This window comes from Aedes aegypti, chromosome 1 (genome assembly GCF_002204515.2).
Source record: "Aedes aegypti strain LVP_AGWG chromosome 1, AaegL5.0 Primary Assembly, whole genome shotgun sequence".
Lineage (NCBI taxonomy): Eukaryota > Metazoa > Arthropoda > Insecta > Diptera > Culicidae > Aedes > Aedes aegypti.
The window spans coordinates 203,148,200-203,175,626 of NC_035107.1; the positions used below are offsets into that span (position 1 = coordinate 203,148,200).

Here is a 27,427-nt window from a genome sequence, read left to right on the forward strand (position 1 = left end):
GGCATATCGATCTCGTCCGCCGTACTTATGCCACTTATAATCTTGATGTTCTGCTTCTACGCCGTTCAAGTGTTCATAGAAGTGTTGCTTCCATCTTTCAATCATTTCATGGTTATCCATCAGTCTACCTATATCTTCATCCCGACACCTTTCGGCATGCGGCACGAAGCCTTTTGTGGGATGTGTAGAGTAGAATTTGCGTGTGTCCTAAGAGCAACACAGCCGCTCTGTTTCTTTACAATTCAACTCTTATGAACGGCGCTTCTCATTCCGGAAAAGGTGGATTTGCTGTCTCATCATCTGTTTGTATCGGTATGTATGTTCTGATAATCTGCCAATCGGATAATATCAACGCAGTTTGTACTGCTCTGCGTTTCGACTACAACCGTGCATCAATCCTTGTCAAAACAATCGTCCCGTCAATGTCTTTCCCGAATCTAATGGCTTTATTTGCTATGCTGTACATGACTGCTTTGACGACTCTTCAGCAACGCTGCATCGAGATATTGCTATCAGTAGTGACATCAGGCGTCGATATCATATGTTATTCAAAAGATTAAAATTATAAAAGAAATTAACAACAAATGCCCTCGGTCTATCGCCAGCTTTTCTGGCGAACCCTGACCATATACCTATCCCAACCCCCACTTATTAAGTAAGTACTACATCAACATTTCTTCTCGGTATAGATACACTACCCACCATAAGTAAGGAATCGCATCACTTAGTATTGCAACACCCCAGTTGAATATTGCAGCACCTCGAAAAGTTTAGCATCAAATCATAAATTATAGTATTTATGATGCAGTTTCTCGAAATCCTTACTTCCTGAAAAGTTGCGGTCTTCAGCAAAGTTGTTCAGCAGCCTTATGGCGTTCATTACGTGATGCTTTGGATGCGCAAATTTGCCGCTACGTGGCGCTATTTTACATATTATTTGGTCATATTTCAGTAGACTCTAGCTCATGATCCTGACCACCTAGAAAGTTCGTGTCTCCTGTCTTCGTCAAAGTTATCCAGAAGCTTGAGAGAGCACTGGTTAGTTGGAAATTTTGCCGCTACGTGGCGCTAGTGTGCATATTATTTGACCACATTCCAATAGATTCTCGCTCACGATCTTGACTACCGTAAATTCGGGTGAAATTGATCAGTAGGGTGAAATTGATCACCGTGTCACTCGATTTCATTTCTTCCTAATGGAGCACAAATATCAATGTAACCTGCAGTGCATGAACGTTGTTTGTCGTAAGTATTGTCAAATGGTGTGTTGTGAAGTTTTTAGGGTTAAAGAATGTGTATTTCTATGAAAATAATGAAAAATTCCAAAATCATGTATGATGCGTTATTGACTAACATCTTTAAACTTCTAGTTCTTAATTAAGTTATATCTTCAAACCATATTTCATAACCAAAACTCGTACCAATTCGCTCATTTGGTTGAAATATTTGAATTTCTGTTAGATATCAGGAAATTCCTTGAGAAATTGCATACATTTAGGCGTTTTCTGCGTAATTCTTGAAATTTAATCATTAATTATTTCTATAAATAATGTATTGTTAAGAATTTAGCATGCCTATTCGGATTCCGGGAGCTCAAATTTATTGTGTAGAGTTGTTTTGAAAACTAACAATAATCGCATTGATAAGTGATCAATTTCACCCCGAAATGACATCACCCGATTTTATTATTTTAAAGATATTTTTTAGCACTAAAATTACTTTTGTTAGAAAATTTTGGTACTTGAACCAATGAGCCTCACCTTCGTACTTGTTTTTTTTTTGCATTCAGTTGTTTGGCATTGCCAACATTATAGAAATCAGACAAGATACTTACTTGATACTTGATGGGCTACAATCCGCTATGTTGAATCTACGCCGAATGGATAATTCTTCTCCACTGGGCTCGGTCCTGAGCCAATCGCTTCCAGTCGCCCTGAACGTTAAGTGCCCTTAAGTCCTCTTCAACTGCAAAAAGCCAACGTGTGCGCGGCCTACCACGAAGCCGACGGCCTCGTCCGGGTTCTCTACTGAATATTATTTTTGCTTGTCATTCTTCCGGCATTCGTACCACGTGACCAGCCCAACGCAGCCTGCCGTTTTTTATGAGCTTGATAATATCCACTTCTTTATATACTTGGTACAACTCATGATTCATGCGACGCCGCCAGATGCCATTTTCTTGTTTACCGCCGAGTATTGTTCGCAGCACTTTACGCTCAAAAACTCCAAACGCTTTCCGGTCGACCTCTTTTAACGTCCAGGATTCATGGCCGTATAGAGCAACCGGAAGGATAAGAGTCTTATATAGCGCGAATTTTGTTTTCGTCTGCAGGCTACGGGACTTAAGCTGGTTACGGAGCCCGTAAAAAGCCCTATTCGCAGCTGCAAGACGCCTTTTCACCTCGCGGGTAACATCATTATCGCAAGTCACTAAAGACCAAGATACACAAATTCTTCCACTACTTCAAATTTTTCACCACCTAGCACCACTTCACTACCAACGTCACGATTGGAACCACGCTGTCTACCAGCGATCATGTACTTAGTTTTGCTGGTGTTGACGGTAAGTCCAATCCTCGCTGTCTCCCTTTGAAAAGGCACGAATGCCTCTTCTACGGCTCGACGATCAATTCCGTTTATATCCATATCGTCCGCAAAACCCAGGAGCATATGCGACCGGGTGACGATGGTACCGCATCTTTGCACGCCCGCTCTCCTTATAGCTCCTTCGAGAGCAATGTTGAACAAAAGGTTCGAAAGCGCATCTCCTTGCTTCAATCCATCTAAGGTTACGAAGGAGGATGAAGTCTCATCCGCAACCCGCACACTTGATTTGGATCCATCCAACGTTGCACGAATCAGTCTAATCAGTTTCGCCGGAAAACCGTGTTCTACCATTATCTGCCATAACTCATTTCTCTTTACTGAATCGTACGCCGCCTTGAAATCAATGAACAGATGATGAGTCTGCAAGTTGTATTCCCGGAACTTATCAAGGATTTGTCGCAAGGTAAACATTTGATCCGTCGTTGTTCGGCCCTCACGAAAACCAGCTTGGTATTCGCCGACGAAGGACTCCTCCAGCGGTCTCAATCTGTTGAACAGAACACGCGACATTATTTTGTACGCCGAATTGAGGAGCGTTATTCCTCGGTAATTGGCGCACTCCAATCTGTGGCCCTTCTTATACAGAGGGCAGATGAGGCCCTCCAGCCAGCTAGCAGGCAATTCTTCTTCCTCCCATATCCTTAACAGAGTACGCTGCAGTATTTCGTACAGCTGCTCACTACCGTGCTTGAAAAGTTCGGCCGGGAGCTCGTCTTTTCCAGCAGCCTTACAGTTCTTGATGATGATGATGATATGGTTCTACCATCTATTGTAGCAAGGCATCTGCCTATAGCACTGGAATAATCTGAAAAGCGATTTGATCAAGATTGTACTTTTGTTTGTGAGCAGTCAGTCTTCTGTATGAAGGGCCAAAAATGGATGTGCGGACCCACAAGCATAGACACTTGCACGAAACCCGCGGCAGGGGAAAAGAATCTCCTTCCAGAAGAAAGTTTTCACGAACAACTGTAAAATCAAGCCCTCGATTGACAGAATACTCCCAATAGATGGGGTCGAAGAGCCCGCCCTCAATCCACGAAATATTAACAACAGGGAGGAGGCAGTCCCAGGCTCCCTGTCCAGATCGCTTCAATCGGGTGCCCTGTTGGTCCCTCCCGTACCCCGTTATTTATAGTAGTATGTTTATGTAATATACAATCGGTTACAATTCATCTTACCTTTATTTGTGTGTATTTAAGTACGATTTTTTTTTATCAGTATTCACCCTTTATTGTGTTCTACAGTAGCTATTCCTATTAATGTATCTCTATACATTTAATCCCTATTTATCCTTTGTAATTCATTGACGTGTTGCCGTGATTATCAATTAATAGTATATTTTTGCGTAAAACCGACTTTATTTTGGCCGTTTTATTATTTTTTTTTCTAATCGTTTTACTTGTAAGTCATATTGCTTTTGTTTAAGGGTAACATTTATCTGACATTAACTAAGCTGAACATGACCCTCCATGGCTACATTGATTGTATTGAAATTTACCACAGCAATTACTGCTACTAATAAATTTGCTTTAATTAAGGTGAAGATGAATCAAAGCCCAACCTCAAATCCTCAAGAGCACGGATCTGGTGAACCAAGCACCCGTTCAAGCTGGAAACCTAATCGATTGGTCTTTAATCACTCTTCTAACCTCATCTAGCGTCGGGGGCTCCACAGCTTGTCCATCGTTGCTGATGATTAATCTGTTCTCAGACGCGCTCGTGTTCTCTCCATTCAACAATTGCTCGAAGTGTTCTTTCCACCTGGCAGCCACCAAGATTTTGTCTGTCAGCAAGTTACCTTCGCGGTCATTGCACATGACGGGAGACGGCGCAGTTTTCCTCCGTACGCCATTGACAGTTTCGTAAAATCTCCGCATATCGTTTTGTTCGATGCTGTTTTGCGCCTCAGTAATGATGTCTTCTTCATACTGCCTTTTCTTTCTGCGGTGAATTCGTTTCTCGGCTGCTCTAGCTTCCTTGTACCGCTCTCTATTCTGCCGGGTACTAGACACTAACATCCGACTTCTGGCAACATTCTTCTCATCCGTCACATTCTGGCACTCCTCATCAAACCAACCGTTTCTGGGTCGTCTCTGAGCAGTACCTATCACCTCTCGCGCTGCTGTGCTCATCGCACCGTGGATAGACTCCCACAGATTGTTGAGGTTTTCGCCTACGTTGTATCCCCTTATCCGCTCATCAAGCTTCCGGCGGTACTCGTCTGCTACACCTTCTGTTGATAAGCGCTGGATATTGAAACGCAACGGTCGCTGTGTTCTTGTGTTCGCCACGGTAGACAACCGTGCACGAATTTTACTAACAACGAGATAGTGATCAGAGTCGATGTTTGGGCCTCTAAAGGTCCTCACACCGATGACATCCGAGAAATGCCGACCGTCCATCAAAACGTGGTCTATTTGGACAAGAACAACCCTGAAAAATGATCAATTTCACCCGAAATTACGGTACCTAGATAGTTCGTGTCTTCGACAAACCTGTTCAAAAACTTGAAAGCAATTTGTTTTCTTCTTTTGCCGCTACGTGGCGCTAGTTTGCAAATTATTTGGTCATATTTCAATTGACTCTAACTCATGATCCTGACCATCTAGAAAGTTCTTCTCTTCAGCAAAGCTGTTTAGAAGCTTGAAAGCAATTTGAGGCAGCACTTTTTGGTAAGCTGTTTTGCCGTTAACTTGCACTAGTGTGCATGTCAAATCCCGGGATTCTTTGTCCCGGATGTCCCGGCATGAACACTCTAATATGTAGTCAATCTTTTGCATTCCCAAATTATTTTAATGAACAGTATTGATTGATATGGCTGGCAAATGTTAAAAAAATGCAACAAGAAATACAAATCAATTAGGATAATTGTGACAGATACACAGGAACCATACGAATGAGACCTGCAGACAGTCTCAAGATTGCAATTGCATCATTGGAGCCGCCAGCTCTGTTGACAACGAAAACATCATTTATTCGTTCAATCACCTCATTCCTTATTGCCTCTTTTCCCGGCGCAATGGAAACGATAAATAACGTAGTTGCATATTTAGTTCAACGACCATTCAGCAATCTTTGTGTCTCCTGATTGTTGGCTTTAGGGAAGAGTAGTCAATGCTGGGAAACAGTGTATATGCAAAATTTACCTGATCAAACCGGGAGTAGAACTCAAACCTCAAACGGAAACAGCGTCAAAATGTTAATCCAAGAGTTTTTCATATACTACATGATTCATCATACCCTTTAGTTGTGCGATCTGTAGTAACGTATATAATACATACATATGTATTACATATAAGCTACCGATTATTGACTCCCTCTCCTACGCTGTTTTCTGGTGTCTATTATTGTATACCAGGCTCATTATTCCTGTGTTTGTATGTAGCATTTTCTGGCTATCTGCAATCAACCAGATCCCGAAGACTAACGGTCTGTGATATTTCTTGATGAGACTTGAGGAACGTTGTTCAAAATGCACCAGCAAACTATTCATAAAAGTACTACGATTGATTCTTTGAATTTCTACAATCAAGCATCATCCTCAAAATAATTTGATCTCACAGAAATCCAAAAATGGAAGCATTATTTAACAGTTTTCCCTACTATCGTTATTCTTTCTAATCTTTCTTCGTCGGTGGTGGTGGAACAACCTTCTTATCCTGGCAAGCGGAAAAACAAGAGGGCTTTATTTTTTTCGGGATTGTTGACGAACATGACAAAAGAGACATAAAAATACACTCGACTGTGCGAATAATGGTGTAGGTATGTATTACCAGAGTTCAGAGACATTTTCGCCCCAGACAGACGCTTGTTGCCGTCCATCATCCTGTTCTATATATTCTGTTAGGAATGCTTTGAAAAAGGAGCAGATAGTGAGACAACCTGAACAGTAGACACATATCTAATCTCTATGTTCGGTCGGTGATGACGGTCGAGTCACTGAACTCTGTTTTTCAATTCGTTATTGGTTTATTTTATCCTTCATCAGGAAAGATGGATCATTCACTCCACGCTATCAGGCGTAATGAACTTTATCATAACCACATGCATGAACAAGATATTAAAAAAGATTTCAGTAAAAGAGAACATTTTAAATATTCAAAGAGTTTTCTAAAAGGATTCCTCAAAGAATTCTACCAATTCTCATCACTGAATGTTCAACCTGATACGATTCGAAAGGTTTTTTTTCATAATTTTCTCTAAGAATTTGATCAAAAACTAATTCAAGCATTTGTCTTTCAAGTTAGCTCAGAAGTTTGAAACAGAAATTGATTCAATGATTCTTCCACGATCTTACTTGTCAATTGATTCAAGATTCAGGATACCAATGAATTGAACTGAGGTTTTCTTTTATATATTTCGATATTACTTCAGAGGATAACCGCTAATAAGACCGGTAGTCCTCTATGGGCATGAAACGTGGACTATGCTCGAGGAGGACTTGCAAGCTCTTGGGGTTTTCGAACGCCGAGTGCTAAGGATGATCTTCGTCGGCGTGCAGGAGAACGGCGTGTGGCGGCGAAGGATGAACTACGAGCTCGCTCAACTCTACGGCGAACCCAGTATCGTGAAGGCAGTTAAAGCTGGAAGGATACGCTGGGCAGGGCATGTTGCAAGAATGCCGGACATCAACCCTGTAAAGATTGTGTTCGCTACGAATACGGTCGGAACAAGAAGGCGTGGGGCTCAGCGAGCTAGGAGGATTGACCAGGTGCACCAGGACATGGAGAGAGTGGGTCACAGTCGAGGATGGAGAGAAGCAACCATGAACCGAGTGAAATGGCGAAATATTGTTGGCGAGGCTTTATCAAGATAATGGATCGTTGAAGGTAGTTTTTGTCAGTGCTCACCACATCAAAACAAAGGCGCCACTGTATATGAGATTTAACATTGTGACAGCATTACTGTTCTGTCAAACACACAAGGCTACGGTGCCGCTATCTATGCTTTCCATAGCGGCCGTTTTGGTTATTTTAATGATCCATTGATGTAAAGTCAAATAAGTAAGTTCAGAGGATAGTTCCTTTTTGCGCGCCATCGGAGTGATTTTCTATCGAAGCTTTTGCGTGTTGATGCCGAGATTGTGACTTCCGTCAAGGAAGGATCACCAACTAGTGAGCTCGTTCTATGCTCATAATAACACAAATTAATATCGTGACAATATTACATTTATTAAACGCCAAACAAACTATGGATAGATCGTCTTTATAAGTGTTGGCATAAGCCTTATCCTGTTTTATAAACAAAGAAATACACCTGTACCTGCTCTTTTATTGATTTTATCGCAATTTCTAAAGATAACCTTCGAATAGTTCGCAATTAAAAATGTGGACGTACTGATAGATAACTTTTCAAATTGAGGCTACATGAAGCGCATCAATTACCAAAGTAAATCCTGATCATGTAGCTTTTCAATCCTCCCACTAATAACTTCTTACTGTGAAAATCATGGAGACGCAGAGGTGATCTCGGTTGCTACTAGCAATGGACGACACACTGACATTCCTTCCCTTCCTCGATGACCGTAAAAACACATGTAGACGGTGCCGTTAGTTTGGAGTCCTCGAAATTGTACATTGAAGATGGTATGCATCTTTCGAGTTACTTCGTAGGTTTCCTGTTTAGTTTAGATTATTCAAGTGAATTACGGAGTAGCAACTGCGAATTGTATGGTCATCAATACTTATGCGTATGCTCATATATCTCGACATTACTCCACAGATTTCTCCAAAGCAAGTCCTCAGACATCCGGGTATTTTTCATTGATTCTTTCATGGGCTTTTGTCGGTTTTTTTTCCAAGTTTGTATTTTAAGAATTGAACCAGAAGGAATATCTGGCAAAATCGTTTAAGTAGGATACGATAAGGGATTTCTTCCTTCAAAGATCTCTCCAGAGGTTCTTCCTGCTATTCTTCAACGAAGTATCTCCAGGAATTTATACAGTGATTTTTCCTTTAAGTTTTGTGGGACTACCATTGAGAAGTTTGTTCTAAATTTCTGAAGATTTTGCTGTGGAGATATACAAAATATTGCTGGGATTCTTTAAGAATATTTCATTTAGAATTCCTTTAAGATTTCAACCAGGCAACTATCTGATGAACTTCTTCTATATCTTGGAATTACGTCCCCACTGGAACAAATCATACTTATCTTATATTTTTCCATCATGTCTCGTGTGACAGGCACGATAATACATTATGCGTCGACGATCCTGAACCGTCGGCTATTCGAACCACGACACCTTCAGCATGGTATTTCTGTATAACCGCCTTCAGGAAACAATCCAGAGATTTTTTGATAAATTACTTCAGAGATTGGTCCAGAAATGTTCCAAATATTAGACCCAGGAATTCATCTAAGGATTTCTCCAGGAAACTGTGAAGGTACTTTTTATTTGTTTTGTAAATTTTCCGAATTCGAAGGAAATTCCCGAAAAAAATCGGGGAGATATTTCTAAAGAATTACCTAAAATAATCTCTGATTAAACTGATTAAACTAAATGATGAACAATCGATGAAATAATGCAGCAGGATCTTCTGATTCCTTAAAAAAAGTCTTGCGGAATGTCCTAGATAATTTACCAAAAAAGTGTCTGAGGAGGAATACCTGGTGGGACTAATTGAGGAATCCTTAGGCGAATTTATTGAGAAATCTTGGAGATATTCATGGGAGAATCTCTGAAAAATCTGCCTAGTCAATCCTACGTATAACAACCAGGATATGGAAATTCAGACACCCTCAGGGAATTTAGGAGGTTTTCTTTGAACTTTTAAAATTGCTAGTGAATATGTAGACAAATACCTTAGAGAATGTCTGGAGAAATCTCTATTGGAATTAAGGGAGGAGTCCCTATTGGAATCTTTGAAGCCACTAGAATACACTTCAGCATTTTAAGCAAAGATTCATCCACGAATGTTGCAGCAATTTAGTTTTGATTGTTAAGAAATGTCTCTAGGAATGTACCAAATGAATGATATTAAAAATCTGTTACATATTATTTGTTTCATTTCTCCAAACTTCTGAAAAATTTAATTTAATTTGATTTAACGAAATAATACCAATAAATTTCTTAGTTTTAAAATTCCGTTAATAGTTAAAAATTTACCAAAGAGATTTCTTTAGGAATTTATCCAAGAATTATAAAAACGATCGTCTGTATCAGTAGTTCTCAACTTTTTCTGAGTCACGGCCCCTGGTGACTTTTAACAAACTTTCCGCGGCTCCTTGAAACATGTGAGAGATATTTGCGAAAATTAAATGGGATGGGTATACCTTAAAAAAGAATAAAAATGAATTAATTTGATATCATAATTCTGCGAAGGAACTTCCTAAATAAATATTGCCAAATATTGAGTAGATCTATTCCCAAAATGTCTACATAAGACCATGGGAGTATTCAAACATCATTGCAGGAGTGAATTTAATTCTCCTACTATTTTATCGAAGTTTTCTCCGTCAGGAATTCCTCAAAGATCAAACCATGAGTCCGACATTATAGGACTTTACAGGGAGCAAGAACTCGTTTGAAAATAATAATCATAAAATCGTTTGAAAATAATAATCAGAAATCTGCCACTGGTTAGCACAAAAATTCATTAGGGATGATCCATAAAATTAATTGTGATAAAATGAGCTGAACATTTTGCAAGCAATCCACCAATAATTATAGCCTGGAATGTGACAAAAATATAGGAACATGCTTAAAACATCAAGAGAAATTCAATGATTCAACAGTTTTTGCTAAAAAAAAACCGGAAGAAAATTTTCAAAATACCATCAATAATTTATTAAAACCTTCCAAAGCATTTTCCAATGATCTTAATAAGAATTCAGCAAGTATTTTTGCTTAGAATCTCAATTGATAAGGATATTAAGGATTAAACTCAAAAATATCATCCAATAAGATAACTTTTATTATCAAAAGCATGAATTGCGTCATTCAAGAAACCCACATAGCTGAAAATTTACTCGTACATGGTCTACACGTTGAAGAGAATCATAACTCTATGCGTTTTGACGATCACGCAAATCGCGCTCCTGCAAATGCGAGTAAAAAATGTTATTAGTGGCCATTGGACGTGACCCCATTTCACCTTAAAGATCTTGCAAGTAATTTTCTAATTGCAAAAAATCCGTCAAAATTCTCATCAAGAGTAGATCCTTAAGGACTCAGCTAGAAATTCGTCAAATATGTCAGAATTGAAGAGCGATAAGAATAATAAAAACATATTACACACAGTCGGACCAGGTGCTTTCCATAAGCAACAAAGAAGATGTAGCACTGGAATCTGATTATCAATCAAGAAAAAAACAAACATTTTGTAGTGGTTTTGCGGACCCCCTGAGAAGTTGTCACGGACCCCAAGGGGTCCGCGGACCACCGGCTGAGAACCATTGGTCTAAATATTGCTTCTTGGATTCTACTAATAGTATCTGCAGGGTTTACTTTAAATATGTCATATGAGATTCATTTGTTCAAGAGTTATTTAAAAAAAATTGCCACATGAACCTTTTTCAAGACTTGATAACATTGTACTAAAATCTGAAGAAAACTTTCAAGAAACTTAATGAGCATGAGCATTAGCATAGATGATCGTACAAATCGTAGTTGCTACTCCGTGATTGATCACAACAATCAAAGTTGCACACACGCTCAAAAAAGAGTTCTGGAAAACGTGATCAAGTTACAGTAGCTCTCAACTTGACTGTCAGTATTTATAAAACTTTTTTGTTTTAAATTACTACATTTCATCTTTATTTTAAAAATTCATTTTCAAAAGATTGATGTTCTCATATGAACATTCTTAGCCTCTCTACCAGCAGCTTAATTTTTTACCACAAGAAAATATTCATACAATGTTAACTTTTTTGTTTTTCGATATTTTTGCACCATTTTTTCACAAACTGTCAAAACACTCTTCTATTTTTAGTATCTGTATCAATATTGATCATTGGCCATATGGTTTTGAAGATATTCAGATGTGCCTTGGGGGACCGACATTCCCCATATAAAATCGTCATTTAGTGCTAAGTCAGTTTATCAAAAAACTAAAATGTGGGATATACATTATCACGTTATAAGAAGGTTTTCTGAAAAAAATCATACAAATCGGTTGAGTCGTCTTCAAGAAATCTGAAAATTACAAAACGATATTTTTTTGAAGTTTTCAAGATCTGTATACAGCCAGATTTGTATCAGAAACACATATCATTATATGCTACGTCTGCTAGTTAGAAACCTCTCCCTCCCTCTCGTCAAACATCGTCACAAAATCGTGAAGTCTCCCCTCCTCCCTAAAATACTACGTCATTTATAGACGACCCCTAAAAATATGTCGACACTTGTAGTGACGAACTAATCAATGTGTTTTTTTAATCTAATAAAAACCGTAAAATTAACACCGTTATCACAAAAAATCTATGTTTACATATAAAGCTTATTTGAAACAAAAGCATAAAACGAGCTCATCAACTGATAATCCATCGGTGATAGGGCAGTCACCGCTGCCCAGTAAAACGCGAAAACCGAAAAAAAAACACTCCGGTGGTGAAAAGAAAAATAAACGCTTGCTTGAGATCCCGAAGTGCACTCAAAAGTAATTTCAAAAAACTTCACAAGAATAAATGGAAGAATTTACGAAAATGCTCTTTTAGAATTTCGTGTACAAAATCATATCTTTATATGATCAAACAATTCTGCGCCTTACCGGTTAATTCAGGTCAATCTTAGGATTCCAACTAACTAATCGATTCAGCAGCTTTTTTCAATAGATCTAAGTCGATAGCTCAGTTATCCAGGAGAGAAACTAAACTGTTTCAACTCTACCTACCTTGAAGATGAAGATGCATCGAAGCCACAACTCAATTTTTAAAGAGCACAAATCTAATCAACCAGACAGCCATTTAAACTGAAAATGTTATCGATTGGTCACCACCAGCGAGGTACCAATCCATGACGACCAATCCATTTAAAATAAATAGTTGACAGGTTTACCAGATTTGTGCTCTTGAAGATTTCAGTTTTGGCTTCGATGCATCTCCACCTTGAACATGAGGGATACATTTGTACTTCAAGATGATTAAGAAGTTTTAAAACACATTTTCTTGGAAGTAACCCAGAGAATAAACACTACTCCCAGATCTTAGATGCACCCTTACCAAAACTCGCACCGACTGATTCCTGACCTGAAACTGCCAGTCTAATGTGTTTACTTTGAAAACCCTATCCATAACACCAAAACCAGGATAGTAAAGCGGCGCAATTTTCCGTCGCTCAGTGAAAACAAACCATAAGAACAAACACAAACACTGCCATAAAACGGTGCGATGTGTGACTGGTTCATGGTTATATCTATTAGGCACCACCAACCAAAATAGGATTATTCAACCAAAACGATAAATAGATTCGCTACATCATGGCAGGGAAAAGATGGGTAACTTAACACTAACTCAAACAGTTGAACTAATCTGACTAGAATTTGAGTTGGAGTTAAATTACCTTAATTGATAGTTTGATATAATCAAAGACTAATGATCTAACTGTAATAATGCAGTAAACCTGCTCAAAAACCATTGTACTATGAGTTTCTTGCAGAAGAGATCCCATTTCCGGAACACATTTTCTATCGGTAACATAGTCAACGTTTATTTTTAACGCCATTTTCATTATTTGTATTCCGCAGCATGTCTTGTGTTACGTTTCCGCCTCTAAGGATGGGCTTCACTTTTTTCGCGAAAATCTCGAACGGTAATAGCAGAGGATGCTGCGTATATTGTTTTCCACATTGTCTCGCAAGAATATCATCAATAGCATAATAGCGCGAGTAAACATTATATTGCAGGTAATTGGACGGCTGACTCAGATTTCGTACGATACACTTAAAGGGGATCTATGTTGGAAAATTGATGTAGTCCAAGTCAAATCCTGAATTGGCGTTGTATAACTTTTATGATGGAACTCTAACAGCAGTTCAAATAGGCAAACTTACCACCTATCAGTTATTGGTAATTAATCTTTCTTTGTCTCTCGATTGTAACAAACTTGGAACCCAAGTACAAACCCAATACAGACTTTCAGGCACTTGTACACAGTTCCAGATGGCTGATTGATGTTTTGTGCAAAGCGTGTTGCATGTACGTCGCTCATGCCGAGACCGAGTGGCATTTGTTTGGGAATTACATCCGACTGGCCAGACTTTGTTTACGGTAGATATTGCAACGTGCATTTGTTATTCTGCCCCCGTGTTGATAAGGGATGCCCACCACGGGTGAATTGTGGTAGGTGCAAATACGGATTCGTCGTATTTCGTATGATGATTGAAATCTGTGTGGAATGCAAAAATAAACAGAGCCTTCCGACCGTAAAATCTGGACGACAAATATTATTGGATTGATTCCCGTAAGACTATTTGTATAAGCTCATAATTCTTGGACTATCTATTAGAGATTTCCTGGTGTTTTATTTAGATCTTGATGTTTGACATGAACAGCATGTAGTGAACATTTCTCGCGTTTATTAAAATATTGACGTATTTGTAGTGAACGATTTCTCTTCATAGAGTATCATCGTACATGCCACTCGATATACAAGTGCGAAAATGGCAACTTTGGCAAAGAAAGCTCTCAGTCAATAACTGTGGAAGTGCTCATAAAGAACACTAAGCTGAGAATCAGGTTCTGTCCCAGTGATGACGTAATGCCAAGCATAGCATAGCATAGCATAGCATAGACTGACTGTACATGTCAATGGTTGCTACTCCGTGATTGATCGGAACTGGTAAGAATTGCACTACGATCCAAATGAATAAGGGATGGGAGTTTCCGCTTACTCTCGAAGTGCAATTTTAGCAGATCTAATTTTATTGATCAATAACGGCGCCGGCCAAGTCCTTACAGTCAGTTGGGATGGGGAAGGAATGATAGGGTGTAATGATTGTTGCTTCCAGAGACCGAGAATACCTCTGCATCTCCACAATCACCACGGGAAGGGTGTTTATTAGTGAGGGAGGAAAAGATCTGGGAGTCACCTCTGGTCGGTGATGCGATCCATGGACAAGGGGGAAATATACGACTTATATTTAAAGTTAGTTTTGTATTTTTGTCTCGAGAAGTTTTTGGTAGAAGCTTTAAAAAATAGGTCAACATCTATAATGTCGAACAATTCAAAAGACGTTTTTATTAATGTCGAAAACTGAAAATTACATGTATATATTTCAAATTATATGAAACAGGAATAATGCCGACACTTGTAGTGACGAACCATACATAGTTTGTTTGAAAATGACATATGAGTATTACTGTGCATTTTGTTTCAATATGGTAGAAGTTTTAAAAAATACGTCAACATTCACAATGTCGAACAATTCAAAAGATAATTTTTAATAATGTCAAAAAGAGAAAAATATATGTATATTGAAATTGTATAAGAAAATAGCATAATGCCGACACTTATAGTGACGAACCATACAAAGTTTGTTTTAATATTACATAAAAGTTACGCTTTCAAGAAAAAATGTGTTATCATAAGCATGAAACGAACTCACCAGTTGGTAATCCATTCTCGACTGAACACAAAACTGACACTGACAGCAAAACTTCTTGGCGTTCCGAAAACAAACCGTCTTGCTTGGGCCTTCCCAAATACCTACCCAGCAAGACGCTCCAAACAGGAAAAAAAAATTCTCCGGCGACGAAAACGCGTGAAATTGTGAGCAAAATCTAACGGACGACGCAAAACCGAACTGTCCTGCTTGGGCCTCACGAAGCACTACCCAGCTCTTGCAGGAAAAAAAAAGTCTCCGGCGATGAAAACGCGCGAAATCGTGAGCAAAATCGATCGGGCGACGTAAAACCGAACTGTCCTGCTTGGGCCTCACGAAGCACTACTCTGTCCCAGTGATGACGTAATGCCAAGAAGAAAAAGAAGAAGAGCATCACATCATGGACGATTAGATTTGTGCATTCCGGAATATTTCGAAATCGATTCCGGTAGGGTGTGGTATGGATTTTAAGTACTTATGACCGCTACCGTATTCTTGTAATCGATTGTGATAGGGCTTTAGGATTATCTTCCAAAAAATCCCTCCTGGATTCATCCAAGAATTTCTACAGCGGTTGCTCCAAAAATTCTATTAGTGATGCCTACAAGAAATCCACCAGAGATTCCTCCAGAAATTCCACCAACATTCGTAAATTCCAACATATTTTAAGCAATTCCATGAATGATCCTCTAGAATTTTTAAAAGAGATTCTAACAGGAATTCCAGCTGAAATTTGTTTAGCAAATCCATTAGGAGTTCTACCAAGAATATCTTCAGATATCGAACCAGAGATTGCTCCTGGAAATCCATCAGAGTTTTCACTTGGGATCTCTAGGAATTTACCCAGAGATTCCTCCAGGAAATTTGATAGAACTATCCCAGAATTGCACCAGATATTCCTACAGAAATTTCATCTGCCTAAAGCCAAGGTATTTAAAATATGGTTAATCACTTCACTGAATCGTGGTAATGTTACAAAAGTAATTTGCTACATATTTGAATAGGTATACATATACCCATTTAGGTAAACACAAATAATTCATAAAACTTCTGATTCCCCGGATGATTTATTTATTTTTGTCCGGATAATAGAACCACGGATAATCGGGACCCTGGTTAATCGAACACTTGTATAATCGAGTACGACCTGTACAACAAATTTTGTACTTTTGTTATATGATGAATGGTTTACATGTCATTCGAAAACGTTCAAATTTTCAAAATTGCAGAGCAGATAGCGATTGAATGTCTTGAAAATAGAAACTTTAGAGACCTTTTGCCTGAAAAAAGAGACAAACGAAACCAAGCAGTAGAGATTTATCTAAGAATGTTTATATTTTTTTTAAATTCCTCGTGACATTACGACAATTAATACTGCTCGTATTACAATGCATTTTTCAATGATTTTCTCAAGGAATTTCATCAGAAATTCTTTCAGGTATTTGCCCAAAAAATTAATTATTACCCCAAATATTTTAACAGGTTCAGATTTGCCAAATATATCCAAAGAAACTAACTAATAGATCGTCAGGAATTCTTTTAAAGATTCTTTTAGATATTTTTCAAGGAAGTCCTGAGTCCCTTAAGGTTTTTACGGTGGTTCTTCTTTCATTTTCTTCAGGACATGCTCCAAGACTCCTGTTCAAAACTTTTTCAAAATTTCAACCAGAAATATCTTAAAATATGCTTCCATGAAATACTTACAAAATTATCCTTCAGAATTTCTTTAACATTTCGACTAGGAATTTCTCTAAGGATATCTCTGAAAATTACTCAGAGATTTGTTTAGGAATTCCTACAGTAATTCTTTGAAATATCTTATGGTAGTCTTTAAAGATTTGTCCAAGTATTTATCTAAGAATTTTTGCAGGCACTTATCCATGGAAATGTAAATGAACGTCATCAGAAATTTGAGAAAATGTTGACAAAAATTCGTGAGGCATTGCTAAAGCAAATTTTAAAATAACCTCTGATGAAACTTGTATAAGTTCCTAAATCACTCTTGATGAATAAGGTTTACTTGAAGAAGTAATAGACAACTGAGGAAATTTTAGAAGAGTTTCTAGGTAAATTGTTAGGATGATTGAAAAATAAAACTGAATTAATCGAAACTTTGGATAATATCTCGCAGGATTTTCTGAACTCCTTGAAAAACATCGGACGGAATCCCTTAAAAAAATAGTAGGAATGATCGGAGGATTTTCTGAAAAAAAAATGCTGCAGTGTTAACTAGCATTGAACCTTAAATAAACAATTGTAGATCCCATAGGAGTTTTTGAGAAATTTAATGATTGGAAGAACTGCAGTTGTAATCCTTGGATGAAATTCTGGAGAAATTCCAAGAAAAAATCTAGAGGAACTCAACGATGAAACAATTTTAAATTTAAGGAATTAGTTGAAAAATTTCTAAGACTTTCACGAAGATTTTTTTCAAAAAATTCTTGGAGTTACCGTTAATTAATTACATGACGTAGAAAATCTTGTCGGGTTTCTTGAATAAAAAAGGCCTAATTTTTTTTTTTAACCATTGCGGTTTTACTTTGATTTTTTTGGAGATCTCCTAGAGTTTAACTTGGTTAAAGGATTAGTGGGAAAATATCTGGAGGAAGTTCTAGGATACTGCTTGATTTTTTTTAAGCAATCCCTAAGCAAACTACTAGAGATAGTAACATTAAAGTGCTAGAGAATTGAAGTAAATTCTGAAGAAATTTCTCAAGATATTCTTTGAAAAATCATCACTGGAAGAATATCTGTAAGAATTGGTAGAGGAATCTCTGGGAGAATTTCTGGAGAGATCCCTGTCGGAATCCCTGAAAGTATTCCAGATGAAATCTCTGGAGAAACCTTTAGGATAGTTCCTGAAGCTTTTCCTCGTGAAATCTGAGATGAAATTCTTGAAGAATCAGTTGAATAGTCTCGTAACAGTCTTTGAAGGTTTCTCTGGAGCCTGCAGAGTTAACAAATTTGGTTAACAAATAGAGACTTTTGCGACCTTTCATCAAGAAATGAGACCTGCTACCAGCCATGAAAGTGATAAATTAGGGGCGGTCCATTTATTACGTAAGACAATTTTTTGAATTTTTCAACCCCCCCCTCCCCCCATGGTAAGGCTTTTTGTATGAAAATAAAAAATAAATTGTATGGTGCGTTAGAAATCTCAAACCCCCCCTCCCCCCATAATCCCTTACGTAATTAATGGACGGCCCCTTAATTGTTTCGACATTTTAAATTGAAAGTAGTAGAAGTATTCCAGTCTCTTTACCCAAAATCCGTTTTCCAGTTTTTCAAATTTCGAACTTTTTCAAAAATCGTACATGAAGGTCTGTGATCCATTACTGATCAAATTTAGAGATATTCACAAAATTCTATCGTGTCTTGGGAAGTTGATACAATTTCGTACCCGAAAAGATCCCCACTGAACTGAACAGCTCAGGATAATTTTGATAGCGGCGTAGTCGAAATTTTTGGGGTGTTTTGACGCGATAATTCTTCATCATACACATATTCTTCCATGCATTACTGCCTCATAAAAAAATCTCTGATTGTTATCTAAATTCCATGAGAATTCCAGATTTTTTTTCAGGTTCAATTCAATTCCCTGATAATTCCAAGTTTTTTTTCCAGATAGTAGACACCCTGTCTAGGAATACTTCCTTAAATTTTCTTAGGGATTTATTCAGGAATTCTTCCGGAAATTCCTTTGAATATTTTTCTTGGGATTCTTCCAGAGATTTCCAGTATTCCTCCAGAAACCCCCTAAGAATGCTTGCATTATTTCTTTGAGAACTTCTTCCAGCAAATATTCTACTTATTCCTCCAGGGAATCTTCCCAGGATTTCATCAGAGAATCATCCAGAAACTCCTTCCTGGGATTTATCATGGAATTCTTCTTTAAATTCCTTCTGAAATGGCTACAGGTCCTTCTTCTTCTTTCAGGTGTTACGTCTCAACTGGAACAGAGCTTGCTTCTCGGCTTATTTTTTATGGGCACTTCCACAGTTATTAACTGAAGGCTTACTTTGTCAATTGACCATTATTGTATTAGTATATCGTGCGGCAGGTAAGAAGATACTCTATGCCCAGGGAAGTCAAGAAAAAATCCTTTATGAAAAGATCTTCGATCGGTGGAAGTCGAATTCACGACCCTCAGCTTGATCTTGCTGAATAGCGTTTACCGCTACGACTATCTGGGTCCCAGGTATCCTAAAATTCATTTATCCAGACATTCCTTCAGAAATTCGTCCAAAGATTGTTCTAGAAATTTCTCAAAAGATTCTGCAAGGATTTCTCTAAGTATTCCTTAAAAAATCTGTCTGTGATTCTACAAGAGTTCTTTCAGGATTTCCACCAGGATTCCTTCAGGAATTTCTGCAGATATTCCTTTGAAAATTCCTCCTGAGATTCCGTCCATGACTCCTGTGGGGATTTCTACGCGGACCCCCTCAACACTACCTACAGAGATTTCTTCCATATTACGCAAGCATTTTTTCCAGATGCCATTTATAGGATTTACGGATTCAAGGATTCTTTCCTCACGGGATTGTTCCAGGATTTCATCCTAAGATTCTTGCAGAAATGCTTCCAATAATTTAACAAGGGACACATCAAAGAATTGCTTATGTTTTCTTTAGTTATAATAACAGTGATGTTCTAGCAATTACTCCTAAAATTCGTTCAAGGACGCGTGTAGGTATCTTTTTCAAAGATAACTCCAGAAGTTCCTTCAGGGATTCTACTAAAAAGGATTCTGCCAGGAATTCTTGGGGCAAATATTGGCAGTGTTTTTATGTAGAATTTTACAGAGGAATCTTAGAAGGAATCAAGGAATATATTGTTTGAAGACTTCTCTGGTTGGAGGAATCTAGGAAAACTTGTTGAATTTAGCATTTAAAGAATTCTAACCCGAAGAATATACGAAGGAATCTATAGAGGAATTTCTGGCAGACACCATAAAGTAATTATTGATGTTTTTCAACATATCAACTAAAATATCTACATATAATGGAACTATACTTTTACGTTGTCATCAAGGGTGGATATAGGTCAAATTATGATATCAAAGGTGGGTGGTTGAATGGAGCTTTTGAAGAGGTATACAAAGGATTGCATTATGTATATAATTATTTGATTTGTAAATTTGCATGCTGAAAATGCGCCAAGGATAAATCAATTAAACTTATCGGTTAAATCAATAACCTTAAATGCATCGTTGAACATTGGCATTGTAAACAAATGATGAAAGATTATCACGAAACAAAAGCTCATCCAACTGTCTGGGGAATAAAGAAAAAGTTCAACCGCTACCACCACACCCTAGGTCATGATTTGCGGGACGAGACAATGAACAGTCCAGCGCAAAATCTGCGATTCAGTCTGAGCCATGGAACTAATCGAGCTGAAATGTGAATGCTATATCTATGAACGTAGATAGAAACTGTCACTTACCTGGCAGTACAGCGTCACATCGGACACCGTCCCGGTGCCGTTGTAGAAGTCCACCTTCAGCTGATCCAAGCTGAGTTTCTCCTCGATGAACTGACCGAGGTATCGCTGCAGCAGGAAGCGACACACTTTCTTCTTGATCACATTGGACCAGGGAGCGTACCAAGGCATGATGGAGAGTATGGCTGGATCCGATCTCGTAGCTGCTACTAGCTACTATCCCGTTTGTCCAGTTCGGATTTTCTTTTCAGCAGTTTTCTTAACCTTTTTGCTTCTCTCTCTGTTGGTGTTCACCAACGCACCCGGACCCGACCAACCCGACGAATTAAATTTCAAGGTTTCTCAGCTGTTCGATTTTTTTCTGCTCGCTCGTTCGAGCTCCACTGCTAGGCTGGTTGACTGGTTTGTCTGCTCACTTCTCTTGTTTTGTATTTCGCTTTTTATTGAAGAAACTTTCCACTGTTCGCTCTTTTCACGGCGTGGAAACGTGGTTGGGAGGAAGGTGTATGTATATATGAATATGATGTAAAAAACAACACCAACCAGGCTCAATGCTGATTTTTGCACTGAGATTGTATTCGTTGAAACAGATAAACACACTGCACTTGATTTTATTCTATATTTCTTCGCTATTTTATACCATCCGACGACACCAATATAACATGCGATTATTGGCTCCCTTTCGTCGAGCTAAAGCACTTCTCTTCCTTCGAGTGGTGAATCACTTGACGAGCTTAAAAATAACTCTAGAATAATATCCTTCTATTCTATAGGGAAAATTCTGATCAATTGGAACCCAGTCTCCCGCTTAAGGTCGCGCACTCAGCTGGAAACCTTACGCAAATTAACGAAAACTCTTTGCACTCACTAAAAAACCTATTTTCGGCTTACTTTCTACGTTCAACTCGGAGCACACTGATTGAGATTGTTTCGCAATCAAAACACACAAACACTTTCTACGCGTTTTCTTGCGACTTTCTTGAACGATGGGTGATAGGTTTATGCCTCTGAATCCCTCATTTCCCGAGATTCGAAAATGACTGGATCCCCGCTACGAATCGGGAAGAAAAAATAAGAACTGTTCTTCTAGTAAGCGTTCAAAGTTTCACCCTTCTCGCATATACACAACACTATAAATGACTGACTGGGGGACAGCAGAAATCGCCTTCAAAGTGTTCTTCTGCCTCTGGACGGTGCGTTGTCTAGTGATTTCCTAGAGTTTCCTAGCTACTTCCACTTGGGCTGGCCGACGACGGACGACTGAATGTGGCGAGTGTTTCTTTGTTCCGTGGAAGCAGCTCCACACGCGGACGAGTTCTGTGACTGTTTGTGTTGTATCGTTATGAACTGAACTTTACATGTTGTAGAGGGATAGATTGGGTTTGCTGTTTGCTCACAAAGAGCGTACCTACAATAACAACGAACGGGTGAGCGATAATAACAGCGACCAGCCACCGGGACCAAAAGATGATGACACACACGGGGAACCGCATGTGGCATGGAGAAGGTGAGCTGAGTAGGTGTAGCAGGCCAGTGTTTTGGTGATCACTCTTGTTTTGGCACAGGTAGCGGTGTTTGAAAAGATGATTTTTTTCTGAAACAATCATGCTAAGCATTTTTAAATCAGGTTCAGGTAGGCTGCGATAGAGCAGTGTAGCACAGTGATGCATTTTGAGCTGAACGCGAGCTAAAAGTGAACAAATCCCGAGCCAAATTTGCACGAGAATGCAGTAGACAATGAACTTTACATTATTTTCAACAAATTTTCAAACTTTCAACAAACATTACATTATTTTCTTATATCTAGATGTTCTGTGTTAGACAACACTATCATCCTAATTTGGTAAAACAAATTTAAGATTTTTTTAACATTTTGTTAACAACATATTAAATTTCATTTGCCGTAACAGTTCAGATTATTTACAGGTGAGCTGATTTCACCTGCTTATAAGAGAAAAAAATAACGTTTTCAATTTACTTAACCTAAATATATACCGCATTAATCGTGGAAATAGAAGATCCCACCCTTTCTTCCTGGTATTATAACAGCTAGTCCATATTGGTACAGCATTCGTGATCAAACGTCAACATCCCACCGCAAAATCGCTAGTGTTTGGAAGTGATTTTAACCTCCAAATTGCCAAATAACCTCCAAAACATCACCTCCAAGTTAGTTCTAATAACATCCGTTATATGAAATATGGTGGCGCGTCGATCGTCGCAAGTTTATCGTTAAACAGTCAATAGAGACATTTTTCATATTTGTTACATTTGGCTTGAATGCCCTCAATGTGATTTTTGAAAGTTAAATTCTTATCTAGCATGTGTCTTAGATACTTAACTTCATCTGACCAATTTATTGGAATCCCTCACATCGTGACAACATGTCTGCTTGAAGGTTTCAAATAAAGAGCTTTTGGTTTATGTGGGAATATTATTCGTTGAGTTTTGGAAGCATTAGGAGAAATTTTCCATTTTTGCAAGTATGAAGAAAAAATATCCAAACTTTTTTGCAATCGACTACAGATGACACGCAGACTTCGTCCTTTGGCGGAAAGGCCTGTGTCATCCGCAAACATCCCTGAGGTAACTCAGGTAAGTCAGATGTGAAAATATTGTATAATATTGGTCCCAAAATGCTGCCTTGAGGAACACCACTTTTTTTCTGTTTCTGTTCGGGATGAACCACTGCGACCAGTTTTCTGTGATCTTTTGTGGTATACCCGTGGACGAATGTCCATGGTGGAGTCCGAACTGTTCATTGGCAAAAATTGAATTACCGTTGATGTGGACCATCATTCTGTTCAAAATGACCTTTTCAAAAAGTTTACTGAAGGAGGAAAGCAAACTGTTTGGACGATAGTTAGAAGCTTCTGCAGGATTTTTGTCTGGTTTTAAAATTGGTACAACTTTAGCATTTTTCCATTTGTCAGGAAAATATGCCAACTGAAAATATTTGTCAAATATATCAACTAAGAATGATAAGCTACTTTTTACAAGTTTTTTGATGAGGATGCAGAAAATTCCATCATCGCCTGGTGCTTTCATATTTTTGATTTTTTTTTAAATAATAGTTCTCACTTTTTCCAATCAGTCTCCCAGGCATTTTCGAAAACGTTCTCTTGATTGAGAATATTTTCGAACTCCTGAGTAACTTCATTTTCAATTGGACTAGTAAGTCCTAAATTAAAATTGTGCGCACTTTCAAACTGCATAGCAAGTTTTTGAGCTTTTTCGCAATTAGTTAGTAATAATTTGTTTTCCTCTTTCAATGCCGGTATTGGCTTCTGAGGTTTTTTCAAGATTTTAGATAATTTCCAAAAGGGCTTAGAGCCAGGGTCCAATTGAGAAATTTTATTTTCAAAATTTTTGTTTCTTAATTGAGCAAAACGCTTTTTGATCTCTTTCTGCAAATCCTGCCATATAATTTTCATAGCAGGATCGCGAGTGCGTTGAAATTGCCTTCTCCTCACGTTTTTAAGACGGATCAAGAGTTTAAGATCATCGTCGATAATCACGGTTTCGAATTTTACTTCACATTTTGGAATTGCAATGCTCCTGGCTTCAACAATGGAATTTGTTAAAGTTTCAAGAGCATTGTCAATATCAAGTTTAGTTTCTAAAGAAATGTTAACATCAAGATTAGAGTCAACATACGTTTTATATATATTCCAGTCGGCTCGTAAATAATTGAAATTGGAGCTGATAGGATTGAGAATCGCCTCATGGGATATTTGAAATGTAACAGGGACATGATCAGAATCAAAATCAGCATGAGTAACTAATTGGCTACAAATATGACTAGAGTCGGTTAAGACCAAATCAAACGTAGATGGATTTCTAGAAGAGGAAAAACATGTAGAGCTATCAGGGTATTTAATTGAGAAACATCCTGAAGAGCACTCATCAAATAAAATTCTGACGTTGGAATTACTTTGAGAATTATTCCATGACCGATGTTTGGCATTCAAGTCACCAATGACAAAATTTTTTGACTTATTGCGAGACAATTTTTGCAAGTCAGTTTGGAGGAAATTAACTTGCTGTCCAGAGCATTGAAAAGGGCAAATACGCAGCTATGAAAGTATACATACCAAGCTGTGTTTCAACAGAAACACCTAAAGTTTTAAAAACTTTAGTTTCAAATGATGAAAACAGTTGATTATACGCCTATGAATGATGATTGCAACTCCCCTACATGCTCCATCAATTCGATCATTATGATAAACAAAAAAGTTAGGATTTTTTTAAAGTTTGGATTCCAGGTTTTAAATATGTTTCAGTAATAACTGCTATATGCACGTTATCAGCTGTAAGAAAATTAAACAGCTCGTCCTCTTTACCATTCAAGGAACGAGCATTCCAATTTAAAATATTTAAATTATTATTTATTGGATCCATTAGAAAAACGTAATCCAATTAAAATTTAATTAGTAAATTTTACACCGACTTGGACTGCTTCAGTCATAGACCACTAGATTCAATTGTTCAGTTAGAAAATTAAAATCAGAAGCAGACATATCACTTGAAGTGGGTACATTATCTGATGATTTTCTGTTAAACTTTTCGGTAGACGAAACCGAAACCCTGTGGCGGCAGGGTTTTTTTTTCATTTGATTTGAGACAATTAGAACGGGTACTCATAGTATGTAAAGGGGAGGAGTTCAAATTACCTGCTTCGTTATCGACAAATGATTTGCCGTTTTTAGATACATTCGAAATTAAAAGATTCGAATGGCTACCCGATGGATTAAAATTAGCTTGTTAATAAGCATGTTTATTATCTTCCTGATGGGTATGATTCTTAATCAAGCGATCGTTTACTGAAAAATGAGCATTGTTCGAAACTCTACCAGGGAAATTCCGGAAACGACCGTTATTGTAACGGATATTACTGTTCATCTGCCTGGCACGAGCCTCGACTACTCGTCTACGCGAAGGGCAAGCCCAAAAATTAGACTTATGATTGCCCCCGCAATTGGCGCATATGAACTTATTGGTATTTTCCTTCACTGGACAGACGTCCTTAGCGTGAGAAGAACTTCCGCAAATTATGCATTTAGCATCCATGCGGCAATTTTTTGTACCACTATTGGCACCGACGGCACTGAGTGGGGTTCTGGTAATTTCCTCTAGGTTTCTGGAAATATTCCCATGTCACACGGACATCGAACATAAGTCTAGCTTTTTCTAAGGCTTTAATATTATTTAGATCTGGACGGGATTGGTGGTCTGATGGCTACCGCTTCTGCTTCATAAGCAGAAAGTTATGGGTTCAATCCCAAGCCCGTACCTTTCCTCGTACTTTGTAGTTGTATATCTCTCACATGCGTCTGTCTTCCATTCTAAATCTATCACACTCAAACTATTCGTTCATAGCCAACGCTAGAATCAGAGACGGACAAGAAACCGTTTCCCTAACGCTTCCATTCTTCCACGCGCATGCCTTTCCTTACGCCTGATACATATACAGTCTGCTAACCACAACAGCGAACCTCTCTGCCATGCCTTTCTCCCAATCCATACACTCCGCATGAACTGGCGTAGATGCAGTCGGACTCCACGGTCTACAGAGGGCTAGTATAAGTGCAACATAATTTCCTCCCCGTTCCCCACATTGGTCTGCATTCTGACGTGGCAGGCGCCATTATTGCCTAAACATAGAAGATCACCAGCACTTATACACTGAGGGTGTCTGTTAGTCCCAAGCAGTCATTCGGTTGGTTCCTAAATCATTTATTTCAATTTTGATCTCTTCAGGTGACTTATAGTCACTTGAGAGACCTTTCAAGACGACTTTGAACAAACGTTTAGTTTTGTCGTCATAAGTAAAACAATTGTGCTTCTTCCTCTTTTCATGATGTTTGAGAAGAAGTTCACGATCTTTAAGAGTTTCCGGCAAAACGCGACAGTCTCCTTTCTTTGCGATTTGAAAGGAGACCTTGATTTCCCTAATGGAGTTCAAGATCTCCTGCCTAAATCCCCCAAATTCGGAACAACTGACCACGATAGGCGGCACTCTTTGCTTCCTCATTTGAATTAATGAGCCTGGGCTAGAGACTGCTTCGATTAGGTGTTCGGAAAATTTGCCTAGAGCATAGCCCCAAACTGTGGGTCGCAACCCCCTGGTGGGTCGTGAGCCGATCTCTGGTGGGTCTGGTGGGTCTAAAGCTGGAGTATTTGCCATGATGATGCTGTAAATGAAACTTCAATAATGGATTACCTGCTTTTCTAATGTCCACAGTTGATCAGCAGAATCAGCAGTTTTCTCATTTCATTTTGTACCTTTTAGCGATGTTTTATGCATAGACACTAGCGCATGTGCGTTACTATGTGGCGGATTTCAGTATTAACATGGTACTTTTTACACGGATTCCAGAATGGGTTACATGCATGCCCTGATTCGCTACTCACCACATAATAACGCACATGCACTAGTGTCTATGCGCGATAAATCGCTAAAATATAAAATATTTGTATGTCAAAATGCATCTAACGAATTATTTCTCGAAATTTGGAACATTTTCGAAAAAATATTTGGTACCGGTTGTGCGTAATGATGTAGGCTTTCACGCCTACCAAATATTTTTTTCGATTAAAGCTTTCATTTACGAGATATTTGCAGTTAGATGCCTTTCCCCATACAAAACTAGATGAGAAAACTCCTGCTGATCAACTGTGAACAAGAGCAAAGCAGGAAATCCATTAACACGGTTTATTTTTACACGAATTCCGGCATAAGCACGTTTTTTTTGTGCGCAGGATATTTTACACGGCACGGGTGACCGTGTAAAAAAAAACCTTTGTGTAGGGATAATTTAGTCTTAAACTATTAAGCT

At 38.3% G+C, this 27,427-nt stretch overlaps 1 protein-coding gene across 6 annotated transcripts in view; it reads right to left on the minus strand.

The window, feature by feature from the left end:
* Positions 1-27,427, minus strand: part of LOC5578996 (autophagy-related protein 2 homolog A) — a 116,838-nt gene that overhangs the window by 80,214 nt on the left and 9,197 nt on the right. For 3 of the 6 annotated variants that reach the window (XM_021857284.1, XM_021857282.1, XM_021857283.1), the window contains exon 2: positions 20,592-21,321. In XM_021857284.1, coding sequence (XP_021712976.1) covers positions 20,592-20,759 — 168 coding nt within the window. In that variant the 5' untranslated portion in view covers positions 20,760-21,321. Of the gene's footprint in view, positions 1-20,591; positions 21,640-27,427 lie in introns of all 6 variants that reach the window. The other 3 variants (XM_021857281.1, XM_021857280.1, XM_021857285.1) reach the window with 2 other exon arrangements.